The following is a 17,626-nucleotide window of genomic DNA, read 5'->3' as shown; positions in this document are numbered from 1 at the left end:
TTCATTTGCAGTGAAGCAGAACAAATAGGCTAATACTCTCTCACTATGACCTTGACCGTAGAAGTAGGCCGTAGTAGCGATCAACCACGGTGAAGTACAAAAGTCTTTGTTGTAGTAAAAAAGAAAGAAAAAAAGCTGTGATGATGTCGATGTGGCAGAAACTAATTACTAAATGCTGCGAATAAGTGACTGTTTAGTGTGTCATGGTGGAATAAAATAAATTCAAATGACCAAAAAGAGGGAGCCTAAAATCTCTGGCTATTATGGCGAAGCGTTACAAAATGAAAGTTAGTAACCAGCAGGAGTTGATCTACGTATTGCCAAATGTTAGTAGGAGCTTGGGAACACAAGGGTCGATGGCAAATGTAGTAAGGAGTTTCAGGGTATTGATGAACACAGCAATCTGGTTCAGATTGTGTGTTAGATCATATATTAGATGGTTAATTAGTCTTCGTAAGGTTGACTCTCCTAGGTTGGCACGCACAAGAAACCTCAAACAGACGTAAGACAACTATCTGAAAGCTGATTTAAATGGGATTCTGTGGTAGCCATAGCAATAAGACAAACACGGTGGGAAAAGAGGCTGCAGGTGAATTTTGTGAGAAGAGGAATGATTATTCACCAGGAACTAAAGGCACTTTGATTTCATTCCATTCATATCATTTGAAAGATGGAGGGAGGAGGGCGGTTTGATAATGATTTGTGCCACTTCCCACCGAGTTGATTTGTTCAAATATGGTACACATTTCCCCATCCCCATTTTATCAAATCTCTATAAAATATAATTTTACAAATGTATAGGCTACTGAAAATATCCTTCAGTAAATAAATACTAATGTACATGTAGTGTAAATGTACAATGAAAGGGCTTTTCTTTTCTCGTGACAGAGAGAGAGGGAAGGCAGAGCTATGCCTGTAGCCAGTCCCCCTCTTCTTCTCCTTGATATACATTCAGTGTGTGTCAGTGAGGTACCACACGGGGGCACCAGTGATCAGGTAAACTCAACCCATACACCTTAATATGGGGAACAGCTCTGTCTCACAGTCCCATCTTTGACAGATATCCCCTCCCCTACTCTCCCAAGCAGCCTCCACCACGCACAGTCCAACCGCTCTATAGCCCAGCCAGCCACAGCTTTGTCCCATCCAGTCCCACTGGCCCTTAGCGTGCTAGCACGATGCTAACGCTTACTCATGTTAGTGCCATTGGTTACACATGGGGGAGAGGGTGAGTAGGGGATGTTAGCATGTTAGCATTTGCGGCAGCGCCTATGTGGGGGGTTCGGCGGGGGCGCGACAGTGGCAGTGGTCCCTGCTTCTGCTGCGGGGGTAACGTACTGAGCCCAGGTCAGTGGAGGAGAGAGCCCTGGTGGAGGAGGTACGATGAGCAGTGTTGGAGTGGCGTTCTCCCTGGCTGAGGTTCCTCTTGCGCTCGCGCACCAGGGCCCTCTGGTGCCTCTTCATGCGCTCCAGCTGCTCCTCTGCGCTCATGCGGCCCCGGGGGGCCTGGGCCAGAGGCTGGGGCTGCTGGCCAGAGGAGTAGAGCTGCTCCAAAGCACTCTTAGGTCTCTCCTGGGACAGATAGTATGAGAGAGAGAGAAAGAGAGAGACAGAGAGAGAGATAGACAGAGAAAGAGAGGGAAAGAGAGAAAGAGATAAGGAGAGAGAGAAAGAGAGAGAGATAGAGAGAGAAAGAGGGGGAAAGAGAGAGGGAAAGAGAGAAAGAGAAAAGGAGAGAGAGAAAGAGAGCGAGATAAGGATAGGAGAGAAAGAGAGAGATAAGGATAGGAGAGAGAAACACAGTGAAAGAGATGAGATGGGTAGTGACATAGGGGTGTGATATGAAGAGGGGTAAAGGAAAGGAGGAAGAAAGAAAAACAACAATGAATCCTCAACACTAATTCCTCTTCAGTCTCAGGATAAAGTACTAAACGAAGCTCCCAGGTTAGTCGAGTTAGGCGTACGCTCCACAGCTCTGTGGTGTTTGTAGTGTATGTGTAAAGGACAGACCGGTAGGTTTGTCGAGCCCCCGCGGACCTCTGAACAGAGTGCCGGACGTAATTTGCAAACCGATTCTATGACAGCCAGAAGTCGCCAACGGAGGGTGGTCCCTATAACACACCGCGCAAACAGCAAGCAAAAAAAAAACGAATCGGCCCAGTGCTGTGCAGACAGACAATCGGTCTGGTGAATGTTCTCCTGAAGAAGAAGAGGTTACTGCATGGCTAATGTCACCTTATTCCCTACATAGTCTACTACGTTTGAACAGAGAATTATAGACCCTGGTCAAACGTAGTGCACTACATAGCAAATAGGGTGTTATAATCTCCACCCGGCAGTCAGAAGAGGATTGGCCACCCCTCAGAGCCTGGTTCCTCTCTAGGTTTCTTCCTAGGTTCTGGCCTTTCTAGGGAGTTTTTCCCTAGCCACCGTGCTTCTACACCTGCATTGCTTGCTGTTTGGGGTTTTAGGCTGGGTTTCTGTACAGCACTCTGTGACATCGGCTGATGGGCTTTATAAATACATTTGATTGATTGATTGATTTGGATAAAGCTCATATCTCGTTCCTTCCCCTGTGTCGTGACTGGTGACTCACCCTTCTTATTCCCTACATAGTGCACTCCTTTTGACCAGAGCAGGCTCTGCTTGGTGACTCACCGTCTCTGCAGAGGCGGCCGCCCCTCTCCTCAGGGTCACGTAGGAGGAGATGTTACTGGACTGGTTCAGCCTCGGCGATGAGCCCGACAGACCTGTTACGGACAGGAAACAGGAAACACTGTTGTGGTATGCCTGGGGGGGAAACCCATTCTGACACAGCACCAATGCCCTGAAGAGACACGGAGTGGCAAAGAGTGCAATGTCAGCATAACACAGGTCTGAATGGCAGGCTAGCTGATGATACCTTTGTTTGGGAGGGTCTGGTAGCCCCCCTCAGACCCTGTGCTGCTCTGGCCCGTCCCTGGCAGTTCTGGTTCACTCAGGTATGACCGCAGCTCCACCTGACACGCAATCATACTGCAGTTGTCAGAAACTAGATCAGCGAGGTTTGAGGCAACTTATTACTCAATACAATACATCTTGCTCTCAATGAGGTAAAGGCTGCATTCCATTTCAAAATGTTGTTGCCTTTCCCTCAACCCTCATTCCCTCTCCTTCAGAGACGACTGGAAAGGTGTGTTAGCCACTCATTCCCGCTATGTTGCCTCTTCAGTTCTCTCAGAAGCATGAAGATTAGTGAGTGAGGGAAGAGGACAGCTTTTTGGAATAGAATGCAGCCTTTTGCATCTCTTCAAAGTGACATGGGTCAGTAGGATTTCAATGATGAGGGCGTTAACACGGCTGAGTGACAGTATGATATCGCCCTGTAAAACCGGCTTCGATGGCGATAGCTGAAAACAGCAGTGTTTTTGTTGATACCGTAAGTGCCCGCAATGGACCGTTCAACTTTACAAACAGTACCAGATAAAAGCACTGTTGTACGCGCAGCACACACGTTTGTAGCACAACAAAGGCTCGTCTTAACAATAAATAACAAAATAAGTGTAAATAAAAGGCTTGTCCTGACTTTAAAGTCTCCGTTGACACATCCTCCGCTCTCTCGGTCTCTCTTCCTCTCGTCTGACTGGCGTTTGAGCCCGCGAACCGACGTGTGTCGTACTACCACCGACGCCTCTTTGGGGAGGGGTGGGATGGCGGGGGGCGGGTCTTCATAATCGTAGAGGCTGGGCAGGGGTGGTCTGGGAGGAGCCTCATCTTCTGCCTGTACCAGAGCCACACCCATACAGGAAGTCAGTCACAATTGGTACTTATTGTCAAGTACCTCAAAGCTCATTGGAGGAAGAAACCTGAGGGGGAAGGACCTTGAAGCGGGAGGAATCAAGGCTTTCAGACAACCCCTGATTAGAAGGGAGTCATTTTACTCAGGGCTATCTAGGTTTCATATTCAGCTTTACTGTTAAATGTGTTTTATGTATTCTGACCCTTCACGGCACCGGTCAAGTGTTCTCAGCTCATTTACTTAAAAAAAAAAAAAAGAACCGCTTTGCACAGTAGTTCCAAACCCACACACTTTTGACAGCTTGACTTTGATGGAACACATCCACTCTAACGCAGGACTAACTGCTGTTATTATTAACCCACTGTGGTCCATGTATAGGTTTACATCCCCCAGCAAACCCAGATTTACAAACTCAACTGCCACTCACCCATTTTGGCACGGGGTTGTGAGGCAGCGTGTAGGAGCTGCGAGGAGGGGGCCTAACCTCCCCTACGGGGGGTGTCGCGCTCTGCGAAGGCACCTCAGGGTCCGACACTGAAGCCACTAGTTTCCTCTCTGGAGAATAGAAAGACACAGGCAAATGAAGACGTGCAAATAAACACACAGGCGACAAATGAAGGTATGACTGACCTCTGTGCTTGTTTGTCTGTCATGGTTAAGTGTTAGGATATGGAGGTAGTTTGGTGCAGTTGGTTTCGTAACCAATGGTATGGAGAGACTAGATTAGTCTTTTTGCTATGGAAAACTACCATAGTCGTTTGTCTCCCATGTAGTGTTTTGTAGTTAGGAATTCCCCCAAGGGGATGAATAAAGTTGTTTGATCTGAATTTAATTGAGTAAAATATGGTAAAACACAGTGGGCGGGCGTGGATGTCTGGACAGTTGGTGATTTCTCCCACCTGGGTTCTGCACCGAGTCGATTGTGATCTTGTAGTTTGCTTTGCTGGAGCTCAGTCCTGCCATCACGTCCTCTATCCTCCACAGCTCCCGCTTTATCTCTGTTTTCTCCTGCTACACACACGTACATCTTAGCTGGTTCCTACTGTGCTACACACACACACACACACACACACACACACACACACACACACACACACACACACACACACACACACACACACACACACACACACACACACACACACACACACACACACACACACACACACACACACACACCAAACAGGCTTTTCCCAGTAGACCCACCCCATCTACAGTACACGCTTCAAAACAGTGAATAACAACTCTATGTTCTGTTCACGTCTACGCCTGTGGACATTGTCCCCATCGAGTGGAATAGCAGCACTGCACAGCACTGAGGTGCAGTACCGGCTCTGACCTGAGGGGTGGCGCTGTGGTTCATGTGTGCCTGTAGCACGGCCCTCAACTGCTCCACAGAGCTCTCCAGCCTGCTGTAGTCCTCCCAGGCCCGGGCCATCTCCTACATATAACATGAGGCAGCAGGGGAAGACAGAGTTTCCGTAAACATATACAGTGGAATGTGATGGCCAGAACCACACAGAAGACCATACATCTACATCTGCATTGCTTGTGGTTTAGGGTCTTAGGCTAGGTTTCTGTATAAGCACTTTGTGACATCTGCTGAAAGTGGGTTTATATATACATTTGATTGACGGATTGCTACCCGACCCGAGCTCCAACGGGGCCCCGACGTAGATCGGGTTAGGGCCGGGTGGGACCTGTTTTTTCATCAATAACCAGGGTACGGGCAGGGCTCGGGCATCACTAAATTGATCAGTAACATTCTGAAGTCATTTGCTCGTGCTCTACTAGGCAATACAGTCACATCTGACTAAGATCATAACACAGTGCTTCAACCTCGTCATAATACAAGAGAAGGAGAGATCATTCCACAGTAAATAATAACGTTCCTTGAGTTTTGTCGGAGTTTAGAGTGACGAAAGCTAACAGCTAACTGCTCTCTCATGTCTCTTCACTGAGCAGAGCAAGCTGAGCCGTTGCCATGGATACTCACAGACTCCCCGAGGCGTCATGAGCAGCGCGCATGCAGAGCGACCCGCGCGCAGTGAGCCAGTGACAGACAGAGAAGAGCAGCTAATGGATTTACTAATTAAGTTATTTCTGATTTTGGCCCGGGGCCTTAAATTTGGCAGAAGCAATCGGGCCAGGGTAGGGCAGGGCTTAAACATTGCGGGCATGGGTAAGGCTCAGGCTTAAAGTTCAGGTGTGTCTGATGATCTCACCGTGGACGCGCTGGAGATCTCGGCCCTGATGTGCACCACGTCCTCCTGTAGGAGTCTCTGCTGGTAGGCTATCTTCTCCAGGTGGGTCGCCTGGTCTCTGTACAGCTCCATCTGTTGGTGGGACACGTCCAGCACCGACTCCAGCTTGTCCTGATGGGTCAGGGGTTAGGAGGTCAATATCAGAGACAGCAGGGTCAAGTTCAATTCCAGTTCAACTCGGGAAATGCACACAATGATGTGGAAGTGGAAGAAAAAACAAAATAAAACCCTTTAAATTGGACTAATTTTAATTTTTTTACCTCACACATTGACTTGACATTGATTTCTTGGCTGATAAATTGAAACGGACCCAAATGCAGTGAGACACAGATGAGTACAGAGATGAAGTGTCAGTACCTTATCGTCCTTCAGTGAGCTGATCCGGACCTCCAGATCCTTCAGGGTCTTGTCCTGCTCACATAACCGACTGAGTTGAACCTGTAGGCCAGGGACAGATAGAGAAACAGACAGACAGAGAGACAGCGAGAGAGAGAGACAGGGCTGTTACAGACCAATCTTTCCTACGGTTTCCTACAGTGTGTGTGTGTGTGTGCGCGTCACTTTCCTCCATGCACATGTATATCCTCCCCCGCATCGCACCTGTTTGTGTGTGTGTGTACGTGCCTGCAAGTCTACCTGTGTAAGTGTGTCCATATCCCTCTCTCCTGTCTCATTAGCTGATAATTATGCAGAGCAAACCCTTTACGCAAATACGCCACATCCCACGCTACCCTTTTGAGTCCTCCTAATTAATCCCCGATTAAGGGTGCGTCACCAACGGCACCCTAGTTCTTATACAGGGCACTACTTGGGGCCCTGGTCAAAAGGAGTGCAATGTATAGGGAACAGGGTGCCATTTGGGACACACAGTTAGAAACCCATACATGACAAAGGATGGATCAACTGATTTTCATTTCTCAATTTGTGGAAAACGGTCATCTCAGGAGGATAGTAAAGATCACAAACACAACCGCTCGACGTGAACAAATAGTATTCCATCAAATTAAAGCTGTTACATACAGTTGCATAATAATTGTTTGTGGTTTTGAAAACGAGAGAAAATAGCTAGATTAAGTCGCATGGTATCTTTCGAAAGGCACAAAACATACGCATAGTGTTTATGTTCCATTTGCCATTCTGTTGAACGCATCATTTATTTGTGGTGATGACTTCACGCGCAGTAATATTGCTTATTTGACGCCATGAAATATTCAGTGCGGATAGGAAAAACCCTGCACTCCTTATAAATTGTTAAAGGGCAAATGTGCGGAGCTGTCAACGCTACACTCTTCAACTCCTTTTAGAGTAGTTACACTCTGAAAGGAGAACAAATTGATTTAAAAAAAATGCTAATATAGAACTGAAAGACTCACGACCTCATACATTTTTCTCTTGAAGTTGAGGTAAATAGCCCACTAAATCCTAGTTGACTCTTATTTTATTATTATTTTATTAGATTTATTAAATTTGTATCACTCACTCTATGGCTGGGGGCAGTATTGAGTAGCTTGGATGAATAAGGAGCCCAGAGTAAACTGCCTGCTACTCAGTCCCAGTTGCTAATATATGCATATTATTAGTACATTTGGATAGAAAACACTCTGAAGTTTCTAAAACTGTTTGAATGATGTCTGTGAGTATAACAGAACTCATATGGCAGGCAAAAACCTGAGAAAAAATCCAAACAGGAAGTGGGAAATCTGAGGTTGGTCGTTTTTCAACTCATTCCCTGTTGAAGATACAGTGGGATATTGGTCATGTTGCACTTCCTAAGGCTTCCACTAGATATCAACAGTCTTTAGAACCTTGTTTGATGCTTCTACTGTGAAGTGGGGACGAATGAGAGGGGAATGAGTCAGAGGTCTGGCAGAATGCCTTGAGCTCGTGATGCTCGTTCACGTGAGTGAACTCTGTTCCATCGCAATTCTACAGACAAAGGAATTCTCCGGTTGGAACATTATTGAAGATTTATGTTAAAAACATCCTAAAGATTGATTCTATACTTCGTTTGACATGTTTCTACAGACTAATGGAACTTTTGGACTTTGTCTGCTCGTGCGTCATGAAGTTGGATTACTGGGCTGAACGAGCTAACAACAAGGAGGAATTTGGACATAAATTGACATTATCGAACAAAATAAACATTTGTTGTGGAACTGGGATTCCTGGGAGTGCATTCTGATGAAGATCATCAAAGGTAAGTGAATATTTATAATGTTATTTTTGACTTCTGTTGACTGCACAATATGGCGGATATCTTTTTGGCTTGTTTGGGCTCTGAGCGCCGTACTCAGATTATTGCATGGTTTGCTTTTTCCGTAAAGCTTTTTTGAAATCTGACACAGCGGTTGCATTAAGGAGAAGTGTATCTAAAGTTCCATGTATAACACTTGTATTTTCATCAACATTTATAATGAATATTTCTGTAAATTGATGTGGCTCTCTGCAAAATCACCGGATGTTTTTGGAACTACTGAACATAAACATAACGCGCCAATGTATACTGCAATTTTTTTTATATAAATATGAACTTTATCAAACAAAACATACATGTATTGTGTAACATGAAGTCCTATGAGTGTCATCTGATGAAGATCATCAAAGGTTAGTGATTAATTCTCTCTCTATTTCTGATTTTTGTGACTCCTCTCTTTGGCTGAAAAAATGGCTGTGTTTTTCTGTGACTTGGCACTCACCTAACATAATCGTTTGTGGTGCTTTCGCCGTAAAGCCTATTTGAAATCGGACACTGTGGTGGGATTAACAAGAAGTATATCTTTAAAATGGTGTGAAATACTTGTATGTCTGAGGAATTTTAATTATGAGATTTCTGTTGTTTGAATTTGGCACTTTCACTGACTGTTGTCATATCGATCCCGTTAGCGGGATCTCAGCCATAAGAAGTTTTAAGGGTCTATGGTAGTCAGTGTATCAGTCTCATCTCTGTACCTACCCTTCCAGAAAAGTTTGAAGCTAAAACTCAAAATGTCCTTTGGAACAAGAGATGGAGTGAAAATGTTGTTGAGGGTTGTGGGGTGGGAGAGAGAAAGAGCGAGTGTGTGTGTGAGTGTGTGTGTGTGTGCGCATTTGTGGGGGTGCATGTGTGAGCAATGCAGAAAACTGCTCTGCTGTGATTCTCGCTCATACTCACATCCACGTCACTCTCAGCTACTCTGACAGGTCTCGTTGCTTCTTTCAATGTCTGACTTCCAACCACCTTGGGACCAGAAAAGAAATACATGTTCAAATAGTGTTGCTCTGTGTACACTCAGTGGCCAGTTTATTAGGTACACCACCTCGTTCACCAAAATGGTTCGCTCCTACAGACGGTGAGTCACGTGGCCGTGGCTTGCTATATAAAGCAAGCAGACAGACTTCCCGGTTCTGTTCAATTGAACGTTAGAATGGGCAAAACGAGTTACCTAAGCGACTTTGAGCGTGGTGTGATCGTCGTTGCCAGGCGCACCGGTTCCAGTATCTCAGAAAAGGCCGGCCTACTGGGCATTTTACGCATGACAGTGTCTAGGGTTTACCGAGAATGGTGAGACAAACAAAAAACCTCCAGTCAGCGGCAGTCCTGTGGGCAAAAACAGCTAGTTGATGAGAGATCGAAGGAGAACGGCAAGAATCGTGCAAGCTAACAGGTGGACCACAAACAGGTAAATAACAGTGCAGTACAACAGTGGTGTGCAGAACGGCGTCACGAAATGCACAACTCGTCGGTCCTCGTCATGGATGGGCTATTGCAACAGAAGACCACACCGGGCTCCACTCCAATCAGCTAAAAACAAGTAGTAGTGGCTCCAGTGGGCACGCAATCACCAACACTGGACAATTGCGATGTGGGAAAACATTGCCTGGTACGACGAATCCCGGTTCCTGTTGCGTCATGCGGATGGTAGAGTCAGGATTTGGCTAAGCAGCATGAGTCCATGGCCTGGTGTCAACGGTACAGGCTGGTGGCGGTGGTGTAGGGAATGTTTGCCTGGCACACGTTAGGTCCCTTGATACCAATTGACCAACGTTTCCCTGCCTCGAATAATTCTAGCTGTTCTGGAAGCAAAGTGGGTCCGACCCGGTAATAGATGGTTAGGGTGTACCTAATAAACTGGCCCCTGTTCTGGTAGGGATATTGGCTGTTGATGATACTAAAAAGTTACACTGAAAGCACAATGAGGAAACCAACTGTGAACCAACCATGATGACTTAGAGAAAGTAAGAAAATAGCCATTGACAAATGCAGCCTATATGACACAGAGACAAAGAAGCTCTTTGGATGAACGCCACTCAAGACAATGCCCATTGGTTACATTTATTTTATCTCCATAGATTTTCATGTCCCTGTATCACAAAAAGATGGACAACAAACCAATTTTAAAACAAAAATGGAATGAGATACTGCTAGGCTACTCCTTACAATACTCCCAGTGTTGGAAATACATAGATTTGTACAAATATATATTTTTTGGAATTCCTAGAGTATATTCTGAACCAACTGGGTTTAGGGTAAACATGCTGTGTTGTACTGGGGATATATCAAGGAGATATGTTTGATAGATCAACAGGAGGATGGTGCAACCAGCTAGCTTTTCAACCCCCGAACCAACCACAGCCACCACAGCACACGCACTGCAGAGCCATCCCAGGCCAGGACCACCAATCACATCACAAAGGAGCCGAGAGTCAGGGGTTACAGAGGGGTCAATGCCAAGCCAGTGCCCACACACAGCCATGGACACAGAAACAGTGTTTTTAAGCGATGGGATGGTCTCCCTCGTAAACATGTATACATACACGCTCATGCGCACACACACATACAGTGTGTCCACAGTTCTTACGTTCCATAGTGGCCCGAGAGGCCCGGCGGTGCAGTGCAGTAGCACACTGTGAGCCGTGAGGATGAACGGCTCTAAACTTTTGATCTGTGTCAAATAGGAGATGGAGAGCCACTGTTACAAAATGGCTGCCGTTCGCTATGAGCAAGTTAGCAATTTGACCATTCATTTGAATATACTCGTTTGTATACCAACTGTTATGTCATTTATTTTTATTACCCCTTTTTCTCACCGATTTCGTGGTATCCAATTGGTAGTTACAGTCTTGTCTCATCGCTGCAACTCCCGTACGGACTCGGGAGAGGCGAAGGTCGAGTGCCGTGCGTCCTCCGAAACACGACCCAACCAAGCCGCACTGCTTCTTGACACAATGCCGGCTTAACCCGGAAGCCAGCCACACCAATGTGTCGGAGGAAGCACCATGCACCTGGCGACCGTGTCAGCGTGCATGCGCCCGGCCCGCCACAGGAGTCGCTAGAGCGCGATGGGACAAGGACATCTCTGCCGATCAAACCCTCCCCTAACCCGGACGCGCTGGGCCAATTGTGCTCCGCCCCATGGGTTTCCTGGTCACGGCCAGCTGCGACAGAGCCTGGACTCGAACCAGGATCTCTAGCCACTCCTGCATAGTCTTGGCTGTGTACTTAGGGTTGTTGTCCTGTTGGAAGGTGAACCTTTGCCCCCAGCCTGAGGTCCTGAGCAGGTTTTCATCACTTTGCTCCATTCATCATTCAATCGATCCTGACGAGTCTCCCAGTCCCTGCCGCTGAGAAAAATTGCCATAGCATGATGCTGCCAGCACCATGCTTCACTGTAGGGATGGTGCCAGGGTTCCTTCAGACGTGAGGCGTGGCATTCAGATCAAAGATCTGAGTTCAATCTTGGTTTCATCAGACCAGAGAATCTTGTTTCTCATGGTCAGTTTTTAGGTGCCTTTTGGCAAACTCCAAGCGGGCTGTCATGTGCCTGTTACTGAGGACTGGCTTCCGTCTGGCTACTCTAACACAAAGGCCTGATTGGTGGAATGCTGCAGAGATGGTTGTCCTTCTGGAACGTCTCCCATCTCCACAGAGAAACACTGGAGCTCTGTCAAAGTGACCATCGGGTTCTTGGTCACCTCCTTGACCAAGGACCTTCTCAACCGATTGCTCAGTTTGGCCAGGTGGCCAGCTCTAGTAATCGTCTTGGTGGTTCTAAACTTCTTCCATTTAAGAATGATGAAGGCCACTGTGTTCTTGGGGATCTTTAATGCTGCAGAAATGTTTTGGTACCCTTCTGCAGATTTGTGACTCGACACTATCTGTCTCTAAGCTCTACGGACAATTCCTTCGACCTCATGGCTTGGTTTTTGCTCTCGCATGCACTGTCAATTGTGGGACCTTATATAGACAGGTGGACTCCAATCAATTTGTAGAAACATCAAGGATCATCAATGGAAACAGGATGCACCTGAGCTCAATTTCGAGTCTCATAGCAAAGGGTCTGAATACTTATGTAAATAAGGTACTTCTGATTTTTATATTTTATAAATTTTCTCAAATTTAAACCTGTTTTCGCGTTGCCATTATGTGGTATTGTGTGTAGATTGATGAGGGGAAAATGATTTAATACATTTTAGAATAAGGCTGTAACGTAACAAAATGTGGAAAAAGGGAAGGGGTCTGAATACTTTCCAAATGCACTGTATGTACAGTGCCTTCATTCCCCATTTTGTTGTTACAGCCTGAAATGTATGTTTTTTAACCATCTACACACAATACCCCATAATGACAAAGTGAAAACTTTGAAATTGTAGTACATTTATTTGATTTTTCCCCCAGAAATCTCATATTTACATAATTATTCACACCCCTGAGTCAACACGTTAGAATCACCTTTGGCAGCGAATCACCTTTGGCAGCGAATCACCTTTGGCAGCGAATCACCTTTGGCAGCGAATCACCTTTGGCAGCGAATCACCTTTGGCAGCGAATCACCTTTGGCAGCGAATCACCTTTGGCAGCGAATCACCTTTGGCAGCGAATCACCTTTGGCAGCGAATCACCTTTGGCAGCGAATCACCTTTGGCAGCGAATCACCTTTGGCAGCGAATCACCTTTGGCAGCGAATCACCTTTGGCAGCGAATCACCTTTGGCAGCGAATCACCTTTGGCAGCGAATCACCTTTGGCAGTGATTACAGCTTTCTGGGTAAGTCTCTAACAGCTTTGCACACCTGAATTTTACAATAAAATTCCTCAAGCTCTGTCAAGTTGGTTGTTGATCAATGCTAGACAGCGATTTAAGCCAAAACTGTAACTAGGCCACTCAGGAAATTCAATGTTTTCTTGGTAACCAGCTCCAGCATACACTGAGTATACAAAACTTTAAGAACGCCTGCTCTTTCCATGGCATAGACTGACCAGGTGAAAGATATGATCCCTTATTGATGTCATTTGTTAAATCCACTTCAAATCAGATGAAGCGAGGAGACAGGTTAAATAAGGATTTCAAAGCCTTGACACAATTGAGACATGGATTGTGTATGTGTGCCATTCAAAGGGTGATTGGGTAATATTTAAGTGCCTTTAAACAGGGTATGGCATTCGGTGCCAGGCTTGTGTAAAGAACTGCAACGCTGTGTCAAGAATGGTCCACCACCCAAAGGACATCCAGCCAACTTGATACAACTGTGGAAAGCATTGTCGTCAAAATGGGCCAGCATCCCTGTGGAACGCTTTCGACACCTTGTAGAGTCCATGCCCCAACAAATTGAGGCTGTTCTGAGGGCAAAAGGGGGTGCAACTCAATAATAGAAAGGTGTTCCTAATGTTTTGTACACTCAGTGTATTATATAGAGCCAACATATCAATAAACTGGCAGTACATGTATCAGTGTGTGTGTCTCTCCCCCACTCCCTGCTAAGCATCACTGGGACCAGAAGACCAGGGGACCACGCTGCCTGTGCTGGGACCAGCTACGTCCTAGTATAACACTAAGGGTCCATAATAAACAGTTTATTAGGCATTTACAAACCATTTGCTCACCATTTATTCCTCAGTACTCCGACATTTGTAAATATTAGTAAGCTAGTTATTCACGCATACATTTCTTTAAAACATCCTGTGCGCTTGTTCTTTTACCAAGTTTGCCGTTTTGTTCATCCCCATTTATGCCGTGTCATTCTCAGCTCCACCCTGAGATGCAGGGTGGAGCTGAGGTCATCCAGCGAGTAGTAAGGTGAGTGTGTTAATGATAGAGAGCTTTGGCCAGGCTTTAGGCCTAGCTCCAGGGTGAAGTTTCCCCTAGGTACAAATCCATGATCAGCTTCCCCTCCACCAATCCTAACCTTAACCATTCGTAGGGGGAAATGCAAAACGGATCCAAGATCCGTGCCTAGGGGCAACTTCACCCTACTCTATTTGAGTAGGCCTACACGAGAGGGGGAAACACAGGAGAGAAAGAGGGATGAGGAGATAAAGGGAAACAGGAGGAGAGAGAGAGCGTTCCCACCTTCAAGTCTAGATACTCCAGGTCTTTCTTCAGTTGCATGTACGTATCGTCAACCTTCGGCGTGGAGTGGAGAGATAAAGAAGAGTCAATCAAAGCTTTACGGCATTACAGTATGGCAGCGTACAGGATTTTGACAGGTATACGCTTCCATATTATAGATCTAACTGTATAGTGGATATTAGTTGCCGAATGAGTCACTGATAATACATATGATTATATAGCGCTACTCATTAACGTCAAATCTACCATGATGTGTAATAATAATTACTTGTCCGTTCTACTATAATCATTTATAATGATCCAAGACGATGCAAGACGTGCACATACAAAATAGAAGCACACTACAAGCAGCCGCTCCAAGATCACAAGCCCAAAAACGGCTCCACTTTGAAGCAAACTAGCAACATCTCAGCCAAACAAACTTAAAAAAGAAAACACTGAAAATAAGCGAGAGACATCAAAGTCCAGGCAGATAAAAAAAAATGGAACTGTATCTAAAGCCAACCAGGCAGTCTTAGTCTGGGATGACTGCACTGAAGCTAGCTAGCACAACACGACATGCTAACACACAATCCGGCGCTACACAGCCTAACTTGAAGTGCAAAAACCCCCACTACAGGCTGCTACGGCCTTAAAGTCTTGTTTGATAAAATGCAACAACTGAAACGAGAACTATTCTGGGTTAGAGACGAAGAGAAACTGAAATGGTTATTTAGAAAATAAGTGTTCCTGGTTGCAAATTTTGTTTTCAAAGCATGGAAGATACTGTACGTCAAGATAAGCTACATCATTGAAATAGCAGGTTTCTGTTTAGTTTTTCGTTTCTTTTTCTTTTTCGTTTGAATGTATACATGTGCAGTGACTTGCAAAAGTATTCAGACCCCTTGGATTTCTTCACATTTTATTCCATTACAAAGTGGGATTAAAATGGATTTAATTGTGATTTTTTGCCAACAATCTACACAAAATACTTGAATGTCAAAGTGGAAGAAAAATTATATCTTCTTTTAGATAAATACATTCAGGAAAAAAATAACTAAAATATAGTCGTTGCATAAGTATTTAGCCTAAATTAGATCAGGAGTCAAATTTGGCTGAACAAATCACATAAGTTAGATAGACTAATAGCAGTGGACATGATTTTTGAATAACTAAGTCCTCCTCTGTCCCCCATACAGACAACATCTGTAAGATTCCTCAGTCAAGTTTTGAATTTCAAGCGCAGATTCAACTACAAAGACCAGGGAGCTTTTCGAAAGCCTCATAAAGAAGGGCACTGATTGGTAGACGGGTAACAATAACAAATCAGACATTAAGTTATTAATTATGCTGTGGATTATACTGTATATTAAACCACCCAGACACATCAAAGCCACGGTCGTCCTTCTGAACTGAGCTGCAGGACAGGAATGAAACTGCTCAGGGATGTTACCATCAGGACAACGGTGATTTTAAAACAAGCTACACAGTTCAATGTCTGTGATGGTAGAAAACTTGAGGATGGATCAACAACATTGAAGTGATTCCACAATAATTACCTAAGTGACAGCGTGAAAAGAAGAACAGAAATATACAGAATGAAAATACCAAAAACATGCATCTTGTATGCAAAGGCACTAAAGTAATACAGCAAAGAAACACAGCAAAGGAATACACCTTTTGGCCTAAATGCAGAGCCTTATGTTTGGGGCAAATCCAACACATCGGAGTAACTATCTCCTTATTTTCAAGCTTAGTGGTGGCTACATCAATATGTTGGTAGGTGTGCTTGACATCAGCAAATAGTGGGGAGTTTTTCCCAGGATAAAAAGAAACAGAATGGAGCTAAGCACAGGCAAAATCCTAGAGAAAAACCTGCTTTAGTCTTCTTTACAACCTACAACACAAGGCCAAATCTACACTGGAGTTGCTTACCAAGAAGACAGTAGATTTCCCTGAGTAGCCAAATTACAGTTTTGACTTAAATCTGCTTGAAAATCTATGGCAAGACTTGAAAATGGTTGTCTAGCCATGATCCCAAGCTCTTGACAGAGCTTGAATAATTTTTAAAAGAATAAATAGTCAAATATTGCACAATCCAGGTGTGCAAAGCTCTTATAGACTTACCCAGAAAGAATGCACAGCTGTAACCGACGCCAAAGGTGTTTCTAACATGTGTTGACTCAGGGAGCTGTAAACTTATGCAAATACTATATTTTAGTTATTTAATTTCTATTAATATTTAAAATACTTTTTCTTGCACTGTGACATTAGAGATTATTTTGTATAGATTGTTGACAAAAAAAATGACATTTCAATTTTAATCCCATTTTGTAACACAACAAAATGTGAAGAAATCCAAAGGGTCTGAATACTTTTGCAAGGCACCGTATATGAATGAGTATAATTTCTGCGTGCGTATATGATTCATTTCTTTGCTACTGTGGATAGTGTGTTTTATAAGCTCATTTGGGCTGGGCATCTTGAAGATACAAGACACTATAATAATGAAACAAATCAAAAAGCATAGAAATGGACTATGGCGGCCAGCCAGCACAGGCCAACGCTCACAAACAGCCATGCCCAGGTTGAGCTCACATTGGTGGGGTAAAGAAGACCAGGCGTACTGGGGGCCCCCACCTGGCTGCTGCTGCCGTGGCCCATGGGGCCTGAGGGGCCTAGGAAGGGCCCCAGATAAGAAGGGCCGGAGGAGAAGAGAGGGTTGTTTTTGGTGGTGAGGAAATGGGGGCCAGAAGGGGTGTAGTTGAAGTGCTGCAGCTGGGTTAGCGTGTGGTGGCGCGCGGCGGCCATCTTTGCCTGATGCCTCCGGAGCTGAATGAGCAGGAGGGTGAGCTCCTCAGGCTGCGTGTGTAACAGTAGTGAGTCCCTCGGGGGACAGAGGGAGGGAATGGGGGAATTAACTCAACACCCCAATACAGACAGAGCGCTCAACGGTTAGCAAAGATACTCAGAGCTGTATAGAATCTATAGTTAGGTTGAACTGGTCGGTCATGTTAGCACCAAAAGTTCAATGCCATTTACATTCAAACAATGCAATCTTACTGGAACGCTAGGGAAAGTGGAGACATCACAAAAGTCTAACTGTAAATAGTAGTGGAGACACCAGTTTTGAAGGCAGTGTTATGCTTGCTAGCAAAGAAAGCTGTACAGTAGCTAACTAGCTAAAATGTTTCACCCCACAGTTAGCCAGGTTATTTAATTATTTAACTAGCTGAAGTTATGTAGAGCTAGTTAGCTAGTAAAAGGGTGCAGGAGTGG

At 45.0% G+C, this 17,626-nt stretch overlaps 1 protein-coding gene across 6 annotated transcripts in view; it reads right to left on the bottom strand.

Annotated features, from left to right (window-relative positions):
* The window catches only part of LOC120066100 (pleckstrin homology domain-containing family A member 7-like), a 172,574-nt gene that overhangs the window by 7,147 nt on the left and 147,801 nt on the right, over positions 1-17,626 (bottom strand). For 4 of the 6 annotated variants that reach the window (XM_039017206.1, XM_039017210.1, XM_039017211.1 and 1 more), the window contains 11 exons: positions 14,369-14,422; positions 9,194-9,259; positions 6,400-6,480; positions 6,004-6,153; positions 5,118-5,219; positions 4,678-4,789; positions 4,206-4,333; positions 3,566-3,760; positions 2,903-2,999; positions 2,659-2,750; positions 1,339-1,572 (listed from right to left, as the gene is read on the bottom strand). In XM_039017206.1, the coding sequence (XP_038873134.1) occupies positions 1,339-1,572; positions 2,659-2,750; positions 2,903-2,999; positions 3,566-3,760; positions 4,206-4,333; positions 4,678-4,789; positions 5,118-5,219; positions 6,004-6,153; positions 6,400-6,480; positions 9,194-9,259; positions 14,369-14,422 (1,311 nt within the window). The remainder of the gene's footprint in view (positions 1-1,338; positions 1,573-2,658; positions 2,751-2,902; positions 3,000-3,565; positions 3,761-4,205; positions 4,334-4,677; positions 4,790-5,117; positions 5,220-6,003; positions 6,154-6,399; positions 6,481-9,193; positions 9,260-14,368; positions 14,423-17,626) is intronic. The other 2 variants (XM_039017207.1, XM_039017208.1) reach the window with 2 other exon arrangements.

Source organism: Salvelinus namaycush, chromosome 21 (genome assembly GCF_016432855.1).
Source record: "Salvelinus namaycush isolate Seneca chromosome 21, SaNama_1.0, whole genome shotgun sequence".
In the NCBI taxonomy this organism is placed as follows: Eukaryota; Metazoa; Chordata; class Actinopteri; order Salmoniformes; family Salmonidae; genus Salvelinus; species Salvelinus namaycush.
The sequence above is the reverse complement of the archived record's forward strand: the minus strand, read 5'-3'. Positions and strand labels throughout refer to the sequence as shown.